General features: G+C 36.4%; 1 protein-coding gene across 1 annotated transcript in view; it reads right to left on the bottom strand.

Annotated features, from left to right (window-relative positions):
- LOC126864953 (cell adhesion molecule Dscam2) overlaps window positions 1–26226 on the bottom strand; it is a 308574-nt gene that overhangs the window by 143095 nt on the left and 139253 nt on the right. The window contains exon 4 of the mRNA XM_050616895.1: window positions 5727–5816. Coding sequence (XP_050472852.1) covers window positions 5727–5816 — 90 coding nt within the window. The remainder of the gene's footprint in view (window positions 1–5726; window positions 5817–26226) is intronic.

Genomic DNA, 26226 nt, shown 5'->3' with positions numbered 1-26226 from the left:
GAACAAGCGAATCGTCAGCATTTTCAGATTCGGCTGATTCGCTGACTTCCGTTCATCCAAAATTAACCGATAAAAGCAATGCTCTTTGCGATCGTTTTTCTTAAATATTTGAAGAATATTCGTTTGGCTTCGATTCTTACCAATGTCGAGGGCCGGTTGAAATCGTCATCGTCATCGTCGTCGTATCACCCTGCCGTTTTCTGTCGTTTACTCGTCGATATTTCAACGCGGCCTATCTCCGCTGTCCTCTAATGGATAATTTCCATCCCACCCCTGTTGCTGCGTCGAAACTTTGTACGAACGAGCGAAAAAACCTGGTCTGATACGCTTGTTGGCATCGACGATTGCCTCGATCAGAAATCAATAGGCCTGTCTAGAGCGTCTCTTCTCAACGCGAGTCTCTCGCGTATGTTGCTGGAATTATTGCCATAGTGTGACACGTGATCCCAAGATCCTAAAATCCCTGAGACGAGTATGCGTGTCTTTTTTATGGTGCTGTTTGAAGAACGGGTTTTACCGAGCTGTTTTTCGTTATAATGTTTTGCAGCGTTACATATTGTAAAATATTGCTGTAATTCAGAGAAGGAAAAATATTAATTTTACAGTTGTCCAGTCGTGTAACATGCAGAAGCGGGCATGATGCCAAAGAAGTCTCAAAAACCACAGTCTAAAGTAGAATACCATCAAAGCTCAAATTATAATTCCGAGATGAAGATAAGCCGCAAAATGTCAAATTTGAAACTAATCTAAAAGTATATGTAGAAACTACAGGGTTAGATTTCAGCCGTTGTAACAAGTTTAAATTTTAATTTTGTAAAAGCAAATTCTAGTGAATTAACTCGAAATCATTACCTTCCCCAATCTTTTCGATCTCCTACAGTATACAACGTCGATAGACAAACTTCAAGTGCCTTCCCACACTTTTGTAATTCCTTTATACAAGTGCTGCTTCATATAAAGAAATCTTAAAAGGCACATTCTGAAATATCCTGAACGCACAAACCATCATTCCAAGATTCGTCGAATCCAGCGACCTCTCGGCATCGATAAACCGTCATAAATATCATATCATCGATAAAGTGTCGAGTTTGAAGCGAATATACATATGCAATGTACATATATAAATTACAAGACTATATTCCACGCTTGTTACAACGAGCTCAAAATCGTTACTTTTTCTAATCCTTTTAACCATCTAGAGTAACAAGAAGTAGATAGATTTTTATGCTTCTAAACTTTAAAGTGTCTTCTCATTGCTTCGCAATTCCTTTGGCAAAAGAGCCAACGAAGTCTTGAGAAAACACATTCCAAAGTAGAATATACCCTGGACGCTCAAATCATCATTCCAAGATTCGTCGAATGTTGCATCGTGCCGGCATCGATAAACCATAAAATGAGAATCACTGAGCTGTTCGGGCCGGAGTGTTGGCACAGTGCTCGTGATCGATTACTCGTCATCCGCGCGCGATGTCCCGAGTTCGACGCCCACCGCCCGCTGCCAAACCAAACGTACTTCTTTCTCTTTTTTCTACACCCCACCAACCCCTTCTGCAACCCCTTCTCGCCTATCCTCCTACTCGAGCTCGTTGTCTCCTGCTCTCTTTCCCCTGTTCTATTTCCAACCTACGGGTTCCTCTCTTCGGTCGTTGCATCGATCTCTTCTCTTTCGTTCGCTCCCACCTTTCTCTCTCTTTCTCTTTCTCTCTTTCGACACACGTAGAAAACGGCCGTTGTATACGATGGACGTTCGCACACTCAGACTGATCCTTCCTCTTCTCCTTGCCGGAAGAGAATCGTAGGCTCAAATAAAAAAAAAAAAAAAAAAAAGGAAAAGAAGAAGAAAGAAGAGAGAGACCAGCCACGCGGGAGGAGACGATCTTTGCCAAATCAAACTCAAGCCAGCCCCCTCGTCTTCCGTCGCATGCCGGACATTCGGAATATGGTTCGCCGCGTTCAAAGTATCGATCGTAGGTGACTAGACGACCAAACTATGCTCTAGTTTTATCTCCTTTCGATTCCTTCATAGAGGACTCTTTCTTGTCCACGTTGTTGCAGACGAAGGTTCTTTATTGGAGGTTGCTTCGAGCCGGTTGTGTGGATTCCTGGTTTGAATATCGAGAGCTTTGTACGTGGAGAGAGCGACGTTTGAACGGATGACGATTTGCAATGAGCAGAGTTATTATTCATACACGAGCTTCTCCGATTCCTTGATAGAGAGTTTTCGTCTCTCTTTCTTTCTTTCGAAGAAGATTTTGTAAAAATGTTTCGCTGTGCGGATTATGGTTGGAATATTTAGAGTTTCATACACGCAGGTAGATAATTGAGTGGATGATAATTTTGAAGAAAGTGACTAGGATATGATCACGATCATGATCACGACATTTTTCGATTTCTTGATAGAGGATTTACCTCTCCCTATTTGAGAGAGAAAGATGCTTTAGAGGGATTTGATTTGGTTCGGCGAATTGTGATTTGAATATTGAGAGTTTCGTGGATGAAGATAGGATTGTTTGAATGGATAGTGATTTGAATAAGAAGATCACTAGTCTACGACCATTCTCGATACTTGCGTTTTATCTCCTTTCGATTCTTTGATGGAAAATTTTCTTCTGTTTTTCGCGATAAAGCTTCTTTACAGAGATTTTGTTTGATTTTGAATAAGGTGACACTAGTCCGCGATCATCCACGACACTTTACGATTCCTTGATACAGGAAATTCCTTCTCTATCCGTTTTGCGGTACGAGGTTTTTTAAAGATACAACGTGCATTTATAGTAGAACAACAGGAAAACTATAACAAGCGAGAAAAGAACAATACGTATTTCCTTTAATACGATAAATCTCAATCGACGCGTAATCGAAGTTGAGCCGATCAAACGCGTTATTTTTATTCGAGATTAAAAACGCAAATGCATGAAAACCGCGGATGCTTTCAGAGAGTGCGTGTGACGAAGCTTTATCGAAAGCCACGTGCTTCTAGCGCAAACATCCACCTCTGTCCTTAATTAAAATGTAGAGTAACAAACAACGTGTTGAGCAAATAAAACTCAATACCGGAATTAAAAATACGCAAATGATGAGCCACCGTGCGTTCTTAATTTACATCCACGGCTCTCGTGAATTTCAAATTATTATCATAATCTGGTCGAACGAGTGACTAGCAAGATATTTATTTTCATTAAAAATCCTAGTTGTTATACGGCATGGCTACATGCGCATGAAAATGTTTTCAACGTGATTGAAAGAAAACATCAGATTTTCTAATTCTACTCTGATAAATCTTACAATTAATAGAGAAATATGGGAAATATATATTGATCTTTCAGCTTGTAATATTCTTCTATCGTTTTAAATAGGAATATTTGAATCATCCAATATAAAGACGATACGTCGAGAAACGAATGATTTCAAATGATAAACAGGTTTTATCAGGTTTGTCAATTACAAATTTCAATTCTGCTAATATATGTTGATGAATTCATTTATACAATACGGAAATTAATTTTATTGTTTGCATTATTGCAGTATATTAAAATTAATTGAAATAATGGTACAATAATAATAGGATGCTAATTATACTAATTAAAGTTAAATAATGAAAATTATGTATAATAATAAAATATAAAATATAAATTCAATATTCTATTAAAATTTCGAACATAGAATTGTTAAACAATATTAATTAATTGTTTAGGATATAAATACTATAATCAAGTTTCTTATCGCCCTTATAAAGATGTGAATTTAACAGCTTTCGTCATACAACATTAAATTACATTCTGATTAAACAATTTGAACCTAGTTACTTTTTAATAATAATTAACAGCTGTAAAGACTTCGTAAACATTTTATCCTTGGATAATGATTAACTTTTGTAAACATTTCGTAAATATTTTATCCTCGGATACTTTTAGATAACATCGTACACAGACTTCCCCGCTTAAAAATTTAGCATCTTAAGCGATATACCACTTCAAAATGCAATCTCTCGTTTTCTAAACCGAAAGAGAAACTCGAATCACAATCACTCGTCTTATCTACGCTATTATCAATTTCTCGATAAACCAATAGGTCAACCGTACAAAAGAAACAATCTCGTTCATATAATGTTTTCTTTGTACTCCACGTAAAATGGAATTCAAATTACTCCATACACTTTTGAAAAAGATCGCCAGATTGGGTAGGTCATTGTCTTACGTTGCTCCCATATAATAAGAACGCTATCTGTCCATTAATCTAGACACAGTTCAAGCACGGCAACGCGTCCCCTAGGATACACAAACCCTTTTCTTTCCCCCTGCTGGTGGCTATTATCGAGGCGAGAGAGAGAGAGAGAGAGAAGAAAGTAGAGAGGCAGAGGTCGTACTATGTTCAGAAACGAGAATAAGCCTAGACACTGGACACGCCAGAACGCTGCCAATTCTCCATTGTCCTTGGCAATCGGCCATTCTACCATTTCACCTGTACTCTTCGTTGGGGTGAACATTTTTTTGGAATCACCCAGGTGGAAAATTTTGTTGCAGAACGTTTATTTTTATTCTATTATTAGACAAGACATGTCATTACGTGTACAGAAAAATATATTTCCGGAGGTTTTGTTTTGCGAGTTTGATTAACCAGCTTTCACTCTGTTGAATGAAGTATGACGATGAATATGGATCATATAGAGAATAATATTTTTGAAGAGTTTGTGTCAGAAGATGTTGAAAATGACAACGTGAGTTCGTGCTCGCCATCCATATGCAGATGCGTTAGTTATAAGAAATAGTAACTAGAAGATAGTTCTAGTTACAATCGATAGATTTAATCGATGCTTCTTTCTTTTTATCCCTAGTTTTTGTAAGAGCTTGCAATAAAGGTTTTTCTTAGCTCGGAACGGTGTGATAGATTTATCCATTCAATAAAATAATAACTATTGTGATCCTACCTCTGAGTATAGAAATAACAACAGAAGGTCAATTAGAGAATTTTGATTTCGATCGATAAAGTATTAGGTTGTCCGAAAAGTTTCTTTCGTTTTATAAGGAAATAGTAGACGCACAACGTTTTTTGTTTTATATTATTTTGTCGAATTACGTACGATCCATTTTGTTTTGTTGAGATAAACACCGTGACTTTTCACAGACGTTTGTATGAACGTGCACTGCGAAAGAAAGACACTTTCCGGACAACCTAATGTAACGATGAAGCTGAATTAAATATACGGAAGATATCGTTTTTTGGAATTTCATAGCGAAGGACGAATCAAAGGATTTTGATTCTGTTGGATAAACTAATACGATGAATACGGATTATAATATAAAATATTATTTTTGGAGATTTTCTTGCAAGATGAATTAAATAATTTGTATTCCACTGGATAAAATATGAACAAAGAATTGTTCCGTAATTTTAACTAAATTCTGGGATTCTGGAAAATTGCTGGAAAATTGTATTTTTACATATCTATTATACTACTCCAACATACTAGTCCAACTTCCGCAAATAAAATCATTTCATATCGTTGAAAATAATGGAGACATCGAACCGATATAGATAACCGAATAATCTACATTCTAAAGATAACAGATATGAAAATAAATATTTTAAAAAATGTACATCATACACGATATAAGTTCCTATAAATTATAACTCGCATATGTAAGAAATCAGTTACATGATTTACAGTAACGCAATGTACAAGAAATATAAATTGAACGATGAAGTTTGAAAAAGTGACTACTCACCGGTCAGAAGGAGTAACGCCACGGTCGAGTCCATTCCCAAAGCCGAAACTCTTTGAAACGCAATCAATTCAACGCATTCTCGGAACATTCCTGTAACAAGAATTACCAGGTGGTTAGGGAACGAAGCAAAAAGCTGGGATCATAGGGTGGCAAGTAGTTTGGAACAGTGTACGTTTTGCTATGATGGATTTTGGGAGTTTCTTGCGGGCGTCGGAGACCGGACGGAAATGGCTTTCCAAGCGATTAATTAGGATAGAAGGTTCCAACGGATTGGTCGGTGATGTATCGATGTTTGAGCGGTAAATACGTTTACTACCCGCATTTATTCGATAAATTTCGCTCGAGAGGTCGTCAAAGTCTATATTAGGATATTATATATAATTCTATACTATGAGATATATACTTGGAATAATATATATAACGCTTTATATAACTTTATGTATTTATTTATATCTAAAGGATTTGTTTGTCATAGAAGAAAATTAACTTCACCAGAGAAGGTGAATAAATTTATCCTATTCCAATTTTTCCCTATTTATTTATTTATTTTCTATTTCCATTTATCCTGTTTTATAATTTAAAATTGTTTCTCTTTAGAAAAACAACCTTATCCTTTTATCAGCAGGTATTTTTTATCTCCGTATTAAATTGTACATAATAATCCAAAGGGATATTTAAAAAATTCATTTAACAATATTTATCTTAATTTGAAACAACTTTCATTTCATACGAGCGAAATCAACTTCGCCCAAGTACAAGTTGATCCTACCAAATTTGTCATAATTCTGTTCAAAATAATGAAACTGTTTCCCAGCATGGTATTAAACAACTTTCGTTCATAAAATCAACTTAATCCATGTAACGTAGAATCGAGTCAAACTTCGAAACGACATTCGTTACAAAACCTACCATGGCACGAAGTAATTCCCATTCATAAGATCAACTTCGCCTTGAAATGCAAAATTGAAGCAACTTTTCTTTGAGATTTCATAGGTTTAGCAAAAGATATTTTGCCAGCCTATCTTATAAAATCGTTTATGCTAATACAACTTATAGGCTGTAATAGAGTTGATTTCTTAAAACCTCGTTAACGTACTTAGAACACAACAGAGCTTCGTTAAAAATCTAAAAAATTACGAATCCTTTATTGTTCCTCTTTGTTTTTTCCCCGCTATTCAGTGTAAATAACGATTCGATCGATTAAACTGAAGCTATTGGAAGGTCCTGATCTTAAAGATCATTCGTATTAATAAGACTTAAAGATTCATAAAGTAACGTTTTACTGAAAAATCGTAACCACATCTAAACGCGAATCACAGTTGCAGATTTATTATTCTAAATTTTATTATTCTAGTTGCAGGTATTATTCTAAATCGAAAATTATGTTTCTATACTTTAAGTTCATTCGTGTTGGTACGATTCAAAAATCGTGCTGTAGCGCGAGATTTCTCAAAATGTCGTTAAAAAAAAGGTATGAAATAAATCGCACTTGCAAATGTTTTACCGTCACTCTGGCTCGTTCTATTGGGTTGGCAACTAAATGATTGCGGATTTTGTCATTGCCACCTAATGACAAAATCCGCAACCACTTAGTTGCCAACCCAGTATTACGTACCACGAGTTAGGTTTGTATTGCAGTCGTTCGTATTGACGTAATTCGAAAATCTCTCAAAATTTCGCTAAAAGGAGTGTCAAAGAGGATCGAACATTTGCGAATCTTTTATCTTCGTTATCCTAATTTCACGTCATTTTACGGGGTTAGTTGGACGAGTTTTGCGAGAGCTTTAACGACGGAGACAGCCTGGAGAATCAGAGGGCGAATTAGCATGCTGCCTACGCATCTGTTGACCATTAATCAATTAGCGCGATTCCACGAGCATGCAGGCGGTGTAACGACTGTCCAAGCGATAGAGTGTCCCCGTGGCGTAAAATTTCAGTTAAATGGCGCACGCTCGTACTACGCGCGTGTTAAATGATCACGTCGAAAACCGCGGCGAGAGTAAAGTTTAATAACGCGACAGAAACGGCCATCGTCAAACCGTACCGGCCAGACCATGGTGGCCGTACAAAATTATTCGCTTTATGGTGCAGTGGTGTATTGTGGTTGTTCATGGTGAAGGATAACGCGCAATGTTTTCGGGAATTTGGTTGGGTTATTGGACGTGAAATGCCGGTGAATGGGCATCGTTGGTGAGGATTATGAGGTGTGCTGTATAAATGGAACGAAAGCAAGTGTCGAAGATAAATGTGATTTTTGCTACATTTTTTTAATGAACTATTACAAAAGAAAATGGTAAAATTGGAATAATATTGATACGTGAGATATACATATGAGAGATAGGAACCGAGCTTCATCTTTTTATCAGTTCCACTATTTCATTGCCGAAATATATGACTAACGCCCAATTTTGAACAAAATAAATGGGCGTATGAGGTATGCTGAATAAATCGAATGAAATCGCATGTCGGATATAAATATGATTTTTATCAGGTTTTTTTAATTAATCGTTGCAAGTAATAATAAAATATGGTCAAAATTGGTCCGAGTCCCTTAGAAGTCACAAATAATTTTCACAATTTTACTGCCGAGATATATAATTAACGTTCCACTATCAAAAAATAAATAATTCATTTCCATAATTTTGTTTATCGAAGAAACATGGCACAAATAGTAGTTGCAGCATCTAGACTCGAGAATCAACGTTAGTAATCGATAATTAGAATCTAAATCTTAATAAATTCGATATTCTATTATATCGTTGTTTAAAAAGTGAAACTACCTTTTGCCTTCATTTTTCTTAACAAAGTAGAATCATTTGATCATTCTACATAGAATTAATATTCACGCGGTAACGAAAGTATTTGAGAAAATTCTAAGATTTCCAATCCTTCGTATAATTCTTCCTAAAAATATTTTTAAAGATATTCACCTCATTGTAATATATTTTCTGTTACAGTTAACCAATAAATAATTCTTACCCGTGTCAGAATTCGATGAAGCTATTAAACGTATCTGTTAATTCTATAAAATTCTATAAAGACGTGCTCCGAAAAGTAACATGATGTATAAGTGAAGGAATTTCTGTTCGAGATTCCTCGAATGTCCAACGTTGGAATTGAAACGTATTAGGCTGAACGCGGGTACACGTATAAACCGGTCGATAAGCGATAAGATTGATGATGGCGTGGTTAAGATATTCATTTATTTCTGAAGAGTGACACGTTATTTTTCAGGACGCTCTTCGACGAGCGTAATACATTTATCTTAATATTTCATGCTGTCCAGAGAGCCGAAAACGTGTGTGCGTGTGTATATATAGAACAAATGTAACTGCGAACGTTGGAAATAGAAAGAATTACACGACGTTTTTTTATTTTTTACCATTCACATTTTATTCTATTCTAATTCTAAGGGATAACAGTAATTGTAGCTTTCCATTTACATTACATTCTTCTTATTCTTCTTACAAAGCTTTTATTTAATATTCAAGGGCCGAAGATATTGTGATATATAGTAAATGGTAATATACGATAAAAGAAATATTTCATCTCCTGTGTATAAATTGAATTTTAAATTTCAAGGCGATTCATCTCCCTATCAACTTTGGAATAAATCATCGTATTCAAATTCTCTTCTCTTTCTTTTCTTTTTTTTTTTTTTTTCTTATGCAAGAGGTCTAAAGTAGGTATAGTTAGATATTATAAATGAAAGAGAGGAAGAGATTTTTTTATATCGACATATAGAGAACTTTTCCTTTCTGTCTAGGATATTCCCACTATCGAAATATAGACAAAATTGAAATCAAATATGAAACAAAGTGTTTCAACTATCCCTTCATTCCTTTACGATTACATTTTATTCACTTTTTGATAATTCTCCCAAAGGATGATCAATTCCTAGCTTTCTCCAGATCTTTCGATAAAACATCAGAAAATAAACATTAACAATATCCTCTATCCTTCGATTCTATCTTTTTATTCTCATTTTTTACTATTTATCAAATTCCAACATACTACTCTCTATTTCACAATTCTCCATTCTTTACTTATCCACCCTTATTCTTATCATCCTTCTAATCATCCTTCGTCATTCGCCAACATAGAAATTAAATTACCAAAACATGATCGTAATATTAATTGCATACTACTAACTCATGCTACCAATAATTACTGTAGCGGCACACGAGTCGGAGGACGATGCGAATCGAGAGCGACTCGTGTTATTTTGCCTTGGGACATTGACACCGCCTTGACGCAGAAAACGTATGGATAAATAAACTCCAGACAAAACAATGTCACCGCTACGTGCAACCGTCGATCAAAGACGAATTTGAATTTTTCGACTCTCCCCCGATCAGTATAAATAAGCGGACGCGATCGCAAGGAAATGAATTACAGTTGTCGATCAGTTATCAATGAGTTATCAACGTTAATTAACGTGTCATTAGCGATCCTATTTTACGACTTACACACTGTACGAGCGTCTCAACAAATATAGCCTGTATACTAATTTATTATTTTAAATATACTCGACGGTTCAACAACAAGCAATAACATTTAATAAATCTCATCCTCTGTACAAGTCCTCTACATTACTATGATTACTTCTTATTAAATAATTAATTAATTTTTCACATTCTCACAGCGATCGAAAAATAGGAAAAGAAAATTACAGTAAAAAATACTACTCCCTATCCTTCAACTTTGTGTTTCACCCCTATCCATCCTCTCTACTCGTCTTCCATCATCCGTGAAAAAGTACGCGTACCACCAAACTCCTAGTTCCTCGATTTCTTTTTCGTACAGCAGACTAAAACTCCAAGTATCCAGAGTCGCACGTACTCTGCACCGCGGTATAACTTCAAAAAGGCCACGCACGCGGTTGTAGCTGGTTGATCCCAGCGGAACGACGACGACGTCCGGGTTATGGTCGCGTAGGGGTTTACGGGGGTTGTAGGATGGGTGGTTGGCTTTAGAAGCACATTTCGTTGACCGGACAGAAAAGCACGGGAATAGTTCAGTAGGGATGGTGCGGTTGTACTGGTGTCCGGAAGCGCGACGACGGTCATTTTTCACGGCACGGACGTCCGTTTCTGGTCTACGATCACCGCGAAATACAAACAAAAATGGGCCAGGAAATATGCAGAGAATGAATAGTGGCTTCAACTGACTTGTTTTCCGCGTATAGTAACTTTTCTCTTGTTTCTTTCTTTTCTTGCATCTTTAAGAAGTTAATGAGTAACGAGAAGAATAATGTTGTTTGTTAAGAGGTGCATAATTGTACGTACGTACTTCACGGTCACATGATACGTAAATTTGCTAGTTTCTTAATGGCACGTTCTTTTATCTTGCTTTTAATTATCGTAATTTTCCGTTCTATGCGTAAACTTAATTTTAACATTATAATCGAGAAGGTTATTAACGATGGTTCCTCTTATGATTACATGAATGTTTTTCCCCTTTTTAAATGAAATTGCATAAAATTTTTACTTTAATTCTTACAATTTTTGGTTGCATTATAAATACTAAGAAAAAGAGATTTGTTCTGATACTCGATTTTACCATTGCTATTGGATGTGTAGTTTCCTACGTTACTTGATATTTTTTATCCCATCACTGTGTTATATGAGTTAACTTATTAATGCAACATTCGACGTATATTTATTTACAACAACATTTTCCAATTAAAAGTACGCATATGCTGAAATGTCTACAATTTTCAGCCAAAGTAATGAAATAAAAATTCAATCTTTAGGAAACTACGAGAGATCGTTTAACAAAGAAATTATTCGATTTAATCCTACGATCATTCACACTTATACACACATATACTTATGCACTTACACTTTATAAAATAAATTCCAAACAGATCATTTTATATATTACGCTCTATTAAACGTTTCTGTTAATCTAAAAGCTAAACTTCGAACAAAATAATAAAAGATAACTAAACAGCTAGTCCCTGAAATAACCTAAAAAGGTACTCGTCACGAAATAAGTTCACAAAAACGAAATACTCTGATAGTTGTTGCCAGTGGGTGACTTAGCGGCCAACGACAAATATCGTCTCGGTTCTCTCCCCTGTCGATCGTATTTTTTCCTGGTTTATGGTGCGTGCACAAGAATTTACTGTTAAGGTCTCTTAGGGTCTCTTTTTCTTGCACAGCCGAATAGCGACCAGCTTGACTAAAGTAAGCCCAAAAAGGATGATTTATGGTCCGACACGGTTCCTTTCCAAGCTTTTCAGGGAAATCGACCCCTGCGATCGCAACGTATCAGGCGATATGAGAATGGCGCGGGCGAAAAGAATTTAAGCTCAGCCGTTTGATAGGAAGTAGATAGTTGGAAACTGTCCCGAGATGAAAATTTTCGAGAATATTTTGCTAAGCTTGTGACGGAGAAAAATTGAAAATCTTCAATGTTTGCGGTTAGAATAGTTACTTTTTATGGTGTGCTGAGAATATAGGATATGGTTAGAATACGGTTAGGATATGAAACATTTATCAAATCAACAGACACATGAAACGAGATCCAGATATAAGCAAAACCGTAGCTAATGACCGCGTTGTCGATGCGACGCTGAAGAATGAAAGAAGAAAAAGAAGAAGAAGAATATTGTACAGAAAATATTTCCTTACGAAAAATTATTACATAAAACTCAACTCTCCACTCAATATATATTCTACATATTATAATCTATATAATCTATATAATATAAGTTAAAAAAATTTATAACTTTCACTTCTTCCATTTATTATTCGATATACAAATTACGCTCAATATATTAATAGTGTACAGGATAATGGTATTACACATACAGTAAGCTTGTTACTAACTTGAGATGCAATCATTACAATTACTAATGTTATACAATTAGAAATGGAATTAGACCATTTATTAGTAATATTTTTAATTTTTCGCCGCCTCTCGAAAAGGTTGCAATATAATTAGTATGCTGTTTAGTAACTAAATGGGTAATGCAACCGTTGTTCTATATGTGCGTAGATAAAATACAAATAATAAAATAGAAATTATTTCATACTTTTTAGCGCTTTTCGAAGTCAGTAATATTTTTTTTAGCAGAAAATCTTTTATTTCACATTTCGCCAGCTTTTGACGTGACTAACACGGAAATTCGAGGACGAGGAATCATCAGGATCGTTGCTCATTCGGCCCCAAACCGCAACGTTGCGATTTTTTGCAATTTAAATGCAATAACAACGAAGCATTTTCATGGAGGACAATTTCATGGAGAAAGAGTTCCCGTTACAACATCCTCTCGAGTTCGGTTAGCTTTGCAATTTACGTTGCATGTAGCTGCGAATACAAATTGGTTTGATCGATACACCGAGCCAATGGATCACTGTCGAGTTTTAGAACTTTCGTTTATTTGTTGTAAAGAAATGTGTCGTTGTTGCGTCGTTGTCGTATCGTTCGTGCGGTGAAAAGATATATCGGAAAAATTGACGTTTTATTGTACAAGCTTTTATGAGTGTCAACCATAAAAGATATTTGGCGCATGAGAATTATTAAAATGGATTGTTTTTTCCCTTGTTCCTATTATACTGATTTATCGCGAATTTCATTTACAAATTTTTTATTTTATGAAATATGTTACGTTCCTATTAATCATACACTGAATTCGTTACATTGATACAGTTATGAATATTCGTGCGATTAATATTCTAAACAGTAGCGGAATTTTGAATTGCTATACAAAACTAACTCCCGACGTGTTACTATGTCTTCCAAAACTCTGTTCCAAGTATCGAACGAAGATTTTAGCTACAAAGCGCGATACCAACTCTTAAACGTAATTTTTAATATAGTGCAAATTAAAGACGCAAATAAATAAAAAAAAATCCTACAAATAAAATTTCCATCGTTACATACAAATTACCAATCATTACATACAAATTGTACCAAAGACTTGAGCAATTACCTATTCGCAAACTAAAAAATAATTTCACAGAAAAAAAATCCCCTCTCACATATATATGATCATCATCGTCAAATTAACATCTAAATGGCCAAACAAAAAATCGACGTTTGCCCGGCCCAATTTCACGCCCGCAAAATCAACCGCATACAGAACGAATAACCAAAGAACCCCCATAGAATCGCGCCAAGTCCCATTCAATCTGTCGATTCGAGAGCCGCTGCTTGTACTCTGCGTAACCATTAAACCACCCTTTCCTCGTTCGCTCGCTATATTCCTACAGAGAGACACATCTCGAAAACACACACAAAACGGGAAAGGGAAGAAGAAAAATATTCCACGTAAACCAGGAAACGGTAGTTACGTTGAAACGATAGCGCGTAGCGTACAGAGAAAATACGAGAGGAAGATGGATAGGGCAGAAAAAAAAATTATTAAAGGTCTCGACGACGACGTCGACGACGTTGGAACGTTGCTACAACCGGGATCAACCGTTTCAGTATCGCATGAATGCATTATTCGCCTGAAACGTGCCCACCGCGGTGAGTAACCATAGACACGCATGCAGAGCCTCGACAGATTTCGTTCGATCATGCGACCGAGGGAAAAAAGGTTTTTTCAACCTCTCCTGCCCCGCCGGGGGTTGTCACTTTGCGCCGACGTTTGATGCTTTTACTCTGGCGTCTCTCTCGCTTTCGTTTCTTCTGCCGTTTCTCCCTTTCGTTTTTCAAAGCTTTTTGCACCGGTGAAAAGAAGCCAGGAACCGGGCACGGGAAACACCGACGACGACGACACGATTTCCTCTGGCCGTCGTCGTCGTCGGTGGTTTTTGCGGTATACACGCGTCGAGAGCATCGCGAGCGTAACTCGCCTATACGGCGAATGGCTATACGTTCGTTACAACGAACTGCATGGAAAAGGGAGATTTTTTCGTTGATATTCGATTCGTCACGAGAAAGGGAGCCTTTCAGGGGCTGTTTCTTTTCTCTTTTTCTTCTGTATTTTTCTGCCAGTCTCGTGGCAGTGGTTCGAGTCGAGTGGTTGAAAGGGAACGTCGATGGATAGCTTGGTTTGATCACGTTAGAGACGGTTTGACGACGTTCTTTCGGCGACTTTCGTACTTTTCACTGGTTCGTTGGTCGCTTGATAGAGTTTCGTAGCGAGAAATTCGTACGATTTGGGATTTCAAGCTTTTTGCAGCCTGGTATCGTGATGTTATTAAATTGGAAATTTCAGTCAAATGGAACCCGTTTCATATCTCTTTCCAACCAATACGAGTCTGAATTTTCCACTTTTATAATTGTCGACGATTGATCACGATTCGAGTATTCGCTAATCGATGGCAAACATTTGCGTACTCTATCAATTGGAATTTTAACTTGAATCTTCGAAAGATTGGAAAGATCTCTTATGCAACTGCAGCGACTGATAAACGATAATCTGCTCGGCATTAACGAAAACGGACGAACTACTGCATTTCGTAGCATCAATGTTAAAGTCATCGTCGTTTCTGCTCTTAGATCATTTTTCATAACACATCAATTATCAGAATCAGTTTCAAGAATTCCTGGATTCTGATGATTCTTATAGATCTACACTACTGCAGCTATCTAGAAATAATCTGTGTAATTAATCACCGAGGATGTATATACGCTAAGATTATTTAATTTTCTATTAAGATACATGGAGTAATCGCGTAAAGGTCAGCTCCATCAAATATCTGATATTTTTAAAAATCCACATACATTTGAAGTTTCGTTTGAAAAAACATTTCATATGCACCCACCTATGCCACGCTAAATCACAAGAAACACAATACTGTTATATCGCAGATAGAACCATAAACAATGTTGCGAAAAAGCCTAAGTGCCGACAGGCCAAGAGAGCCTGGAAACTTCAATGGACCAAGCGGCCCATCAATGTGTCGTCGGTCCTTCAGTCGAACAGTTACGCGGAAAAAAGCCCTATGTGACCATGGCCGTGGATGGTTGCGAAACGCGTAAGTTGTGGGGCTATGACAAACGACAAAGGGATGCTTAACCCTTTCGCTTCGAGCGCCACTTATAGGCAGCACCCGCGAGATGACCGCGACCACGCGACGTCTCCTGGATCCGGCACCCCATATATCCGACATCCAAATGATGCATATACAAGTGCTATCTGTAGTCAATAATATATTTTTTCGTTATCGGCAGAACATCTGTTGATTTTATTGACATATTGAATTAACCACTTCTTAAAGTTACTCATTGATAAAACAACATCAAAATGTTTCACGCAATGTATTTCAAACATCCAAACGATCGTATACTGTTCCATGCTAAAAAATCTATTAAATCCATTGATAGTGAAACGATATTTCATATACGGTTCGTACAAGAATTATTGTTATTTAAGACAGGAAAACGTATATACAGCAACCACGCACACTGTGCGTATTTCTGGCGCGTGTTTCCGTTCAGTGACAGTACTTCGGCAGACTGGACTGCCGAAACGAAAAGGTTAAGGGAGAAAGACGAATTAACAGTCAGTCGTGAGTTGAGAAGTCAGAAAGTGCGGTCAGCGTTGTGGAGAGTGTTGTCAGCGTTGTCGAGGAGGATGATCCGCGTAAAAGAGAGCGTTGGAACCGTGGCGACGAGAGTTGTAAATTAATTATTTAGTTGTCTTAGTTATAGCATATTATTGTATTTGGTTAAATAACCATCGTTTGCTGTTTAATCCATTCTAAATAAATAAAAAAATCCTACAGTACCTTAATATCCTCGACACGTTCGATACTCCTTTACGTAAATACTTCTTCACCCACACGACAAAGAATTCTCGTCGTATCCTGAAAATTACATGTCTCGATGCATTTCGCGGCGGTTTTCGCTTAAGGATACCCTCCGGTAATGGAAACCATTATTACGGCGAATATCGAAAGGATTTTGCGGGTAAGCGGGCAAAGGGAAGGGGAATGGGCGGAACAGGATCGGGTTTAATCGGTGGAAAATCTACTTTGCCAGAAAATTACGATATTGAATTCGTTGGCACTTTAACAAGTCCCCCACGGGCCGAGTCTTCGCCGCGATCGATCGATCGCAGAAACTCGGCCTCGCTTTTGTCCGCCACCGCGATACGTCTAAATCGCTTATCCGAACGTCTCTGCGTTCTCTCACCTGTTGAATACCAAAGAAAGTTCGCTCGGCGGGCGCGTCGATACGCCGCCGCGCTCAGGAATAACGAGAAAAGGGTCTCGCAGTTGGTTGCGCGCGAATAATAGGTCAAAACCGGTCACGTGCCGACCTTTTCCTTCCTTTCGTTCGTTCGAACGATCCCTTTCTCTTTCTTTCATTTTTTCTTTTTTTTCTTTCTTTTTTTTTTTGGGATACGTCGACGCGTTCTGATGTTTCGTTTCATGTCTCGTTTTAGAAGAATTTTCAACTTTGCATACAGTGGCTGACGAATGAAAGTATTCAAACGCTTGACCGTAGAAAACTTGTATGCATATATCGTGTGCGTTGTATAAAACATCTTGAAATTTTTATTGTAATATTATAATAGTATTGTAACGAGACGTGACTAGGTGATTATGTCAATTAAATTTGAAAACGATTTGGAAATGTTAGTGGAAGTCAGGAAGGATTTATTGCGAATGTACATTTAGTAGAAAATTAGTACGCTGAAGGAATAGCCAATTAAACTCGTGAAAATATTTGAACATTTATCATAGGAAATTTGTATGTTTGTTTTATGTGTATCATATGAAACACGAAATTTGAAATGTATGTAAAAGTTGCAAGAGATTTATTCCAAATATATAGTTCGTAAAAAATGTAATATATGTATAGTCTGGACAATTATGTTAAACATATAATGAGTATTAAAAGTAGTTTCAATAAACATTAAGGCGTACCGATATACTGAATAATTGATTGCTTATAAATTATTATATTTAGATACATAATATATATATTAAAAATTGTTTATAAATTGTTTATAAATACTTTTATGATCTCTGTGAAGAATCACCTACACTAAACATCTTGAAACTTCTATGTACATTTTCAAATTTGTTTCAAATTTTGCCAATGTAATGACGATAGTCCACTTACGTTACACTGCTAATGAAACCTTTAAGTGTTTTGTATAAGACTTATATTAAAAACATAAAGCAAAATATAATTTGTATTCACAAGAAATTCCTACAAGTTATAAGAATGATTTCGTATGAGACTCATATTAAGAACACAAGGCAAAATATAATTTGTATTCACAAGAAATTCCTACAAGTTATAAGAATAATTTCGTATAAGACTCATATTGAGAACAAAAAGCAAAATATAATATGTATTTAAGAAATTCCTACAAATTATAAGAATAATTCTGTATTAGACTCATATTAAGAACATAAGGCAAAATATAATATGTATTTAAGAAATTCCTACAAATTATAAGAATAATTTTGTATTAGACTCATAATAAGAACATAGGGCAAAATATAATTTGTATTCATAAGAAATACCTACAAGTTATAAGAATAATGTATAGAAGGTAATAATAATTTATAAGAAATAAGTTATAAAAATAAATATAAGACTCATATTAAGAACACAAGGCAAAATATAATATGTGTTCATAAGAAATGCCTACGAGCTATAAGTATAATTTCGTAAATAACTGTATGCATGAGGAAATGCGAAGTTGATCTATCGTTTGAAGATACTTGAAAAAAATATGTAAAAGCTGTATGAGCAAAATGACAACAAACGTACGGAGATAGGCAAAAGAAATCGGGAAACGAAGCGTTTGTTTTGATGGTACGACAAGGCACCGATAACAGACGACAGAAATCAAGAGCAGAGTTTTCATTAAGCGAAGGAATATACTTTTCACTGTACTTTTTCCAGTAAAATTTAATAAAATGTCATGTTAATTAAGTATTTACTTTCAAACATTTTTCGCAACACAGATGTTGACTCTTTGACACTAACACATGTTCATGAATCGAAACTACACAACAGATCGTATGACAAACTATACAAAAAATATTCGACACAGAATGGTTTGTACTTTCCATTTATACGTTTTCTTTTTCAGCAAACGTACAACCGTATAACAACGAAAATGTAATAAACGCGTTACAATATTTACGGGATATGACTTTATGTAAAAGAAAAATAATCTCATATAATAAATAAAATAATAAATATAATGAATAAAATCTCAATATTAAGAAATTAAACCCTTCCTCCTAACACTTTGCACATTTGAGTTGCACAACAACACCGATACGATTCACAAAATGTCTAAAAAGTTTGACTTTTAAAAATTTATTACAGCAACGCGTTAACTATTTTTCAACTGACTTACTTACACTCAGAAAAACTCTATAATCTTTTACAAGGTCGTCTAAAGTAGAAAGAAATCTTACGTGTAATTCCCTTTGTTCGTGTCAATTTTGAAAAAAAAGACGTACTTGTATCGGTCGTTTCTCCGCAGAACTTCTCACTTAACGTAAAACAAAAGGAAACTTTTACCAACCTTCCACATCGGTCCATAGCAGCCTTCGGTGTTTTTCCACGACCTCCACGATGAAACGCACCAAAGTTGCTCCATTATCACGAAAAACACGTTTGCTTCGCTATCGAGAAGACCGGTAACTAATCGAAAGTTTCGCGATACGACCAGCCCCGTACGGCTTAACGCGATTAACTGAAGAAAGAAAGGGGCGAACGTGAAAGGTCACGGTTGTTTAGCCGGCCGAACTTGTCTAAATGCAAACACAATAAGCTTTCGGCGAGGGCACGAGTCACGTAACGTCGCGTAAACAAGCTGTAACGCCGACAGCGACTCATTATGAAATCCAATAACGCGAGTTAAGACATCGTTACGCGACACAGAGCAAACGAAACTGTCCTCGACTCGTTAGCTGGGCCCGACTAATCGCGACTAAGCTTGAAAATCGATCACAATTGACGCTTGGCGAAAGGTCGTGGAGGGGATGTCGTAATTCTCTGGCGATGATTCGACTGCGGAATTTCATGGATTTTTATATTCTTGCGAAATATTTCTATTATTACGACTGAACGTATACATTATATGCAAATGTATAGTTATATTATGCAAATGGAATTTCGATAGAAAATTGTTTTATATTGTTATACTTTGATGAACATGATCGACGAAACAGAATTTCGATAGAGAAATAGAGAGTTTTTCGGTAGAATTTCGTATATGCGTACACGTTATAAGCATTTTTCACATTTTTGCAGATTTCACATAAGCTTATAAAAAATGTACGTTCTAGTTATAACAAATACTCTATTTTGGATATTTTATATATATATGCATTTGCGTAGATCGTGTGCAATTTTGAGCCATCAAATTTTCCATAAATGCATAACAATAAACAATTTCGGACACTAAAAAAACATAATGTTCCTTTATGAATTAAAAGTTTTTTTTTAGTTTGATAAATACACAGCACGTTACGGTTCTTTGATCCAACTTTATTAATTTGTTCTTAGCAGGCTTGACCATTAGTTAAATAAAATATTGGACATATAATGACCAAAGCAATACAAAATACCTTATTTTTACTAGATATTATATTGAAATAATTATGTGTTTCCTAGAAATTATTTCATTATTTAATCATATTAGATATTTAATATATATTATTAAAAACGATGATACAGTAAGGGACCAAGTTAAACGTAAATTTATTTGTAATAATCCGTCAACAAAGTAAATTGTACAATGTGAACGTATACTTTAAGAATTAAGTAGAAAATGCTGCAATGATCAGACACTTGTGACCAACTGCATACGTTACAACCTAATGGAAAACAAGAATAAATTGCTAATAACCATAATCGTTAGTATTAATATCCTCTATCAAAATGTTTACTGTATTCTTATCATAACTTTTCAATAAAACGTTAATTTAGTAGTATTAGGTCGTCCGAAAAGTTTCTTTCGTATTATAAGGAAATAATGGATGCACAATATTTTCCGTTTTACATTATTTTATCGAATTACGTACGTTACGTTCTATCAAACTAAAGATCACGACGTTGGACAGATTAGGTTTCATGTTTGTATAAAGAAGCGTTGTTGTAAAAGACGTGCCTGGAAAAGAAAGACACTTTCCGGACAACCTAATATCGTATTTAGCTACGTCGCTCTTTCGCGTTGGGAGGAAGCCATTTATTTAAACGTTTAAATATTACAAACCTTAATATTGGTATACGCTATTTATATATTATATACCCTTCTTTAAACCACGAACAACAAGCAAATATTTATATTTTTCCCTAACCCCCTTTATTCCGCTTTCACAAGAGAGAAATCCACTCTCATCCCCATCCATCTACAAGCGCACAGGGACTCGAGAGAAAAGTCATTTCGAAAATCCCCCTTTTCAATCATCGCATTCCCCGCTTCTTCAAAATCCATCTCACCGGGTTCCCATATACATCTCTGACTGTTTCCATTTCCTTCCTTCCTCTCCTGTGTCCTCCAACGCGTATTTATAACGGCGATATCGATCGACACACAGGTTCACGGGACACTAATTGAATAGCCGTGCCTTATCAGATGCCACGAGTGCGCTCGTCGCCGAGCAGATCGAGCTTTTTTTCGTCGTCGCCTCTTTCCAATTTACCGACCAACGACTCGGTGCATCGTGACAGACGACAAGGCTGAAGAGCGGAACGGAGTGTCGCTTCGACCACTTTAACGAGCTCCTCCAGTTTCCTCTTTTCCAGCGAACCCTCCCTCGTCCCCTCCCCCGCCTTTCGTCCTCGTTTTATCTCTTTTTCGACCTATAACTCGCTGTTATTTAATTCTTCGGCCATCCTGTTTTCTAGTAAGCGTTAGAAACGACGACACCATTAGTGATTACTAGATCGCGTACTTTCATGCAAATTTATACCGCTGTGGACGTAATTAAAAGGATGGAAGTTAGATAGAGACTCGTTTTACATATTGCAAGCGATAAGAAATATCCTATTTCGAGAAATGTCATACACATTTGTCTTGTATTTTTTGCTACGTTAAATACGAATTCTGTGCATCTCCTGCGTCTTCAAGTTTTGCATAAACGTAGAAAACGATCCGGTGATTACGTTTCGCATATTACGCGTCAAGCGAGGTCTTCAAAATTCCTCTGTCATAATAAAATTATTTTGTCATAAAAATCGCAGAAGAGTATTTTTGATATATTTGTGATTCTGCGTGTTTAAATGTGTAAAGCAACGCGACAGTGATCGGCTGACTTTCTTACATTATTTTTCTGCATTTTTGTGTCTCTCGTAAGTCTCAAAAACCGTAATTTTCTGACACACGCATTTCGAAATGTTTTTCTACGTTTGAAGGGATCGTGCAGTTAAGTATCGAAGAAAAACGCAAAGATTTGGAAAAGCGTAGAATATTGAAATATTACATGGTGGAATTTAGAGAATGTTCGAACGAGAATTCACTGGAACTGTTTCTAAATGATCGAAGCTCCGCGTGGGGCGACGCGGTGAAATTACAGGACGCAATTTATGTGACGCTCGAGGGACGTCCCGGTAAAGGATACAAACTAGGACCATTTTTAAACGTGTGTTCGTAAAGTGCTAGCTAAACCTTATCTAAATTCCGCACTCACTTTATCAGTGAAAACGATTGCAGTTGTCAGTCTCTGGAATCGCTGTGACAGCTTTTCAACCTTTCGCTTGTCAGATAAAAGAGAGAAAGGCTTCGTTGGCTTTCGAAGCGTTTGACTTGGAAGCATGTGAAGGAATTTGTAGATTAGCAGATGCTTTGCCAGCTGAAGAAAGAAACAGGAACGTTGAAGAGGGAGGAACAATTTTTTGTATTGCAATTTGCTCTAGTTCGCGACACGTATTATTTTAATTTTATTTATTTCTTATAATTTATGGAAAAGGTTTCTACGAAATTTCTCTTCATATTATTCTCTCCTGTTTTTAATGATGCGAGTAAAATATAGTCATTCACTTAGAGAAATACAGATGGACACTTTTAACGTGTAAGTAAATATGTTGTACCCAGTTAATTAGAATTAAAATAGTACGCCGAAAGTTAACAAGCTCATATATTGGGTTGGCAACTGAGTGATTGCGGATTTTGTAATCATCATCTAATGACAAAATCCGCAATCACTTAGTTGCCAATGTAGCGGACTTCTAATAAACACACGCGTAGTGGAGATATCGAGGGGCAACAAAGAAAAGAATCTCTTCGGTTTTGAACCAAAAAGATTCATTCTGCCCCGAGCTGCGAAGTGCGAAAGGTTAAGCGAAGCTAACACAATTAGAGAAACGGGTTATTGACTTTTTAGGGTCACAGTGTTAATCGTTACTTGTTGTTAATTGTTAAGAGTTTAATAAACGTTATTGTTGAAAATCAAGAGTATTTCTCGTGGGCACCTTCACTGACGATCACCTCACCAACACAATAATTGTTAAATACGTAAGTACATGTAATTGCTTTTTCGTCTCAATAAAAATAAGCATTCGTATTTTCGTTAAAATCAACAAATCTGATAGCGGCAATTTTTTATATGGTGGAAACAATTAATACAAACAATTAAAGAATTGGAAACTCTATTCGTTTTAATTGCTCTTATACGCGCTCGAACTATTCATTCAGACCACGTACGATCAAGGAAATATTAAAGTAAGAGTCCTAACCTAACTAACTTCCTATCTTACCCTAACTTCCTTATCCAAATCCTTAACTTCTTCCTTATCCTTAATCCTCAACCCTTAATCCTTCCGAAATCCTTAGCTCCTTACCGAAGTGCAAAAAACAAGATCTAAAAACCAAAAGTCCATTTCATCATTCCATTTCGTGTAATAAAAATCCAATCGTAGAATCATGGAATCGCTCAAGCGACCAAGATCATCGCTAAACTGTACGTGTCTATGCATTTATGGGAAATCGAACATAAGATGTTTGAATTAAAGATGTATAAAGGATGTATAGAACGTGCAAAGTAAAGCGTATCTAGCACACACGTCGTAATATTTAAAGGATGAACCGCATTTCTATCTAGGTTACATTCCTTTGGTTACATTCGTAAATGGACTTTGGATGTTTGCGCAAATCGGTATTTTCATGAACACGTTTAAAGAAATGGAAGTTGAGCAGAGGAAGTCTTTCGCTCTTTCGTACTCTGCACGCTTTTATATAGTGGCGGCCAAAAGAAAGTTTATGAAATAGAAAATGTTGCAAGGGTATCATAATTTTTCAAAACGAATTTATTTTCAACGATAAGAGCAACGAATAAATATGACACAGGCTGAGTCAATAAGAAGTAGTAATTAAATTAATTCGTTATCTATTGGTTTCATCGAAAATCGTTTCAAATGAATTACGTTGTACTTCACTGGATGAATCATCGACACGATAAAAAGCTTTCGATACGATAACATCGATTTGAAACTTTATGTATCCTTCTGTACATTATAGTGAATCAATTTTAAACTCTCTTTTATCCGCTGCTGTATTATTTATGTATGATTTCGTGCATTCTCCCGCCTTTAAATTTCTCATGAATGCATAATCTGCCGCGATCTATTCGTACAAATCTGAATTTTCATAATCGAAAATCACGGCAAAAATTATCGTTCGACTCGGTAAAAACGCGACGAGTAAAACGACCGCCGTGAAACGTAATAAGTGACGGATATAAGATCGCCAGGGCCGCGAATACCTAGCAATCTCCGTTTTCTACGTTCCCCATTTCCACCCTTCTCGCATAATGTGGCTTCATTGTCCTTCTCCAACTCTTCGCCTTTTCCTTTTCCAACCAACGTAGCCAGGTACTAAAAAGGAGAATTTATTTTCTCCGACGGTTCATCTTCGATTCAGTCGATTGTCATAGCGGACACTCTGGAGGACACTTGGAGAGGACGAAGCTGGCTTAATGAGAAGCCGGAGCTCGGTGTAAATGTTCTAGCAGAGGTTGGAGGGACTTCCAGACCGCGGAAAAATCACAGCTACCTGGAGCTAGGTTTCTGCTGCTGAACGAAGGATCGGGTCATCGGTGACCTCTTCAGCCGCGGTGAAACGCCTCTGGTGAAGAGAATTAATTGAAGCGCTTGGAACGCGAAGAGGGCGAAGAGAAGAGTTGGATCGGTTTTGTGTGACGCGAAATTTATGTAGCAGTTATATAGCAGTACATAGCGTATTAGCAGTCCCAGGGAAATTGATAAATTGTGTGTGAATTTATGTTTGGTTATGACGTGAAGGAAATTTAAAAGGTGGAAACGTTGAGGTGAGAAATTGAAAATATTCGGCAGGATAGTTTCTGTATGTTGCAGATATTTCAGTATTTCGGAGGAAATTGATGCGTGAATTAATTTTTAATTGTGATATGACGGAAGCTCTGAAGTATAGAATCATTGGGGTGAGAAATTGGAAATATTCGCGGGAATAGATATTTTAGTATTTCGGAGGAAATTGCTGTCTGAATTAATTTTTAATTGTGATATGCCAGGAGCTTTAAAGTATTGAATTATTAGTATTAGAATTGTTGAGGCTGAAAATATTTGGAAAGGTAGTTTTGTATGTTGTACATATATTAGTAAGCGTGAATTCATTTTCAATCTTAAAAGTATAGGATTATTGCGACGAGAAATAGAAAATATTTGAGAGGGTAGTTTCTGTACCGTTCACGAAATTCGAGGGAAATTTATAAATCGATAAATATGGAATTAGTGGGTTGACAAATTGACAATCCTTTTAGGAGGTTTTTGAAATATTTTATTGCTTAATGCGATGTTGCATGTTGTATACGTACATAGTATACCCGGAAGACTTGAATTTTGTAGAAAAGTTACAAATTAGTCTTTGAATCTAAGTGGAAAAATTCTATAGAGATAAACAATTTACAAGAACATCGTCTGAACTTTTACTTCTCGTCGTAAAAATTGCTGTATTTAATACATTTCTAGTAAATAAAACCGTGGTGAAGAGACATCCATTACAAGGAAAACAAGTTAATCGAGTTTTAAGTAGAACGCCTCAGTCGCTAGTCAGACACGGGAAACTAGAAGTTGGACAGTCAGATCGTCGCACGACAAGCAGGAGCAAGGATTTTGCATTTTCCTTCTACAAATTGTTCCGTAATAGCTTCTTCCCTTTGCGCGGTTTGTACCATGTCAAAAATTAAACTCGGAAACCGACTATTTTCCATTATATAGAGAAGAATAAGAAAATAATTCCTGAGAGTTAATATTACAAAAAGCAAAGATTCAATGAAGAAAATAATTTCCATCCCCTTTCACTGCACAATCACACTTCTTCTTACTCTAAAAAACAAGAGAAAAAACATAAAGAAAGGGAATAAAACAAAAGAATAATTAAGAAAAATAATTCCTTTGCACAGAGAACAATCTCGACGGCACGCAACACGTCACAGGGATCGATCGACAGCTTCCGTTTCCTGGAGAAACCTCGGGGTGAGCGTCAACGGTAACCCGCTGGAAGTTGAATAGCTGAGCCCGAGGGGTAAGACAAGGACGGCCAAGAGTTATGCATTATGATTCGCCGTTCGCAGGCCCCCTT

This window comes from Bombus huntii, chromosome 4, assembly GCF_024542735.1.
Source record: "Bombus huntii isolate Logan2020A chromosome 4, iyBomHunt1.1, whole genome shotgun sequence".
NCBI lineage: Eukaryota > Metazoa > Arthropoda > Insecta > Hymenoptera > Apidae > Bombus > Bombus huntii.
Note: the sequence above shows the minus strand (reverse complement) of the source record. Positions and strands in the feature narration are given on the sequence as shown.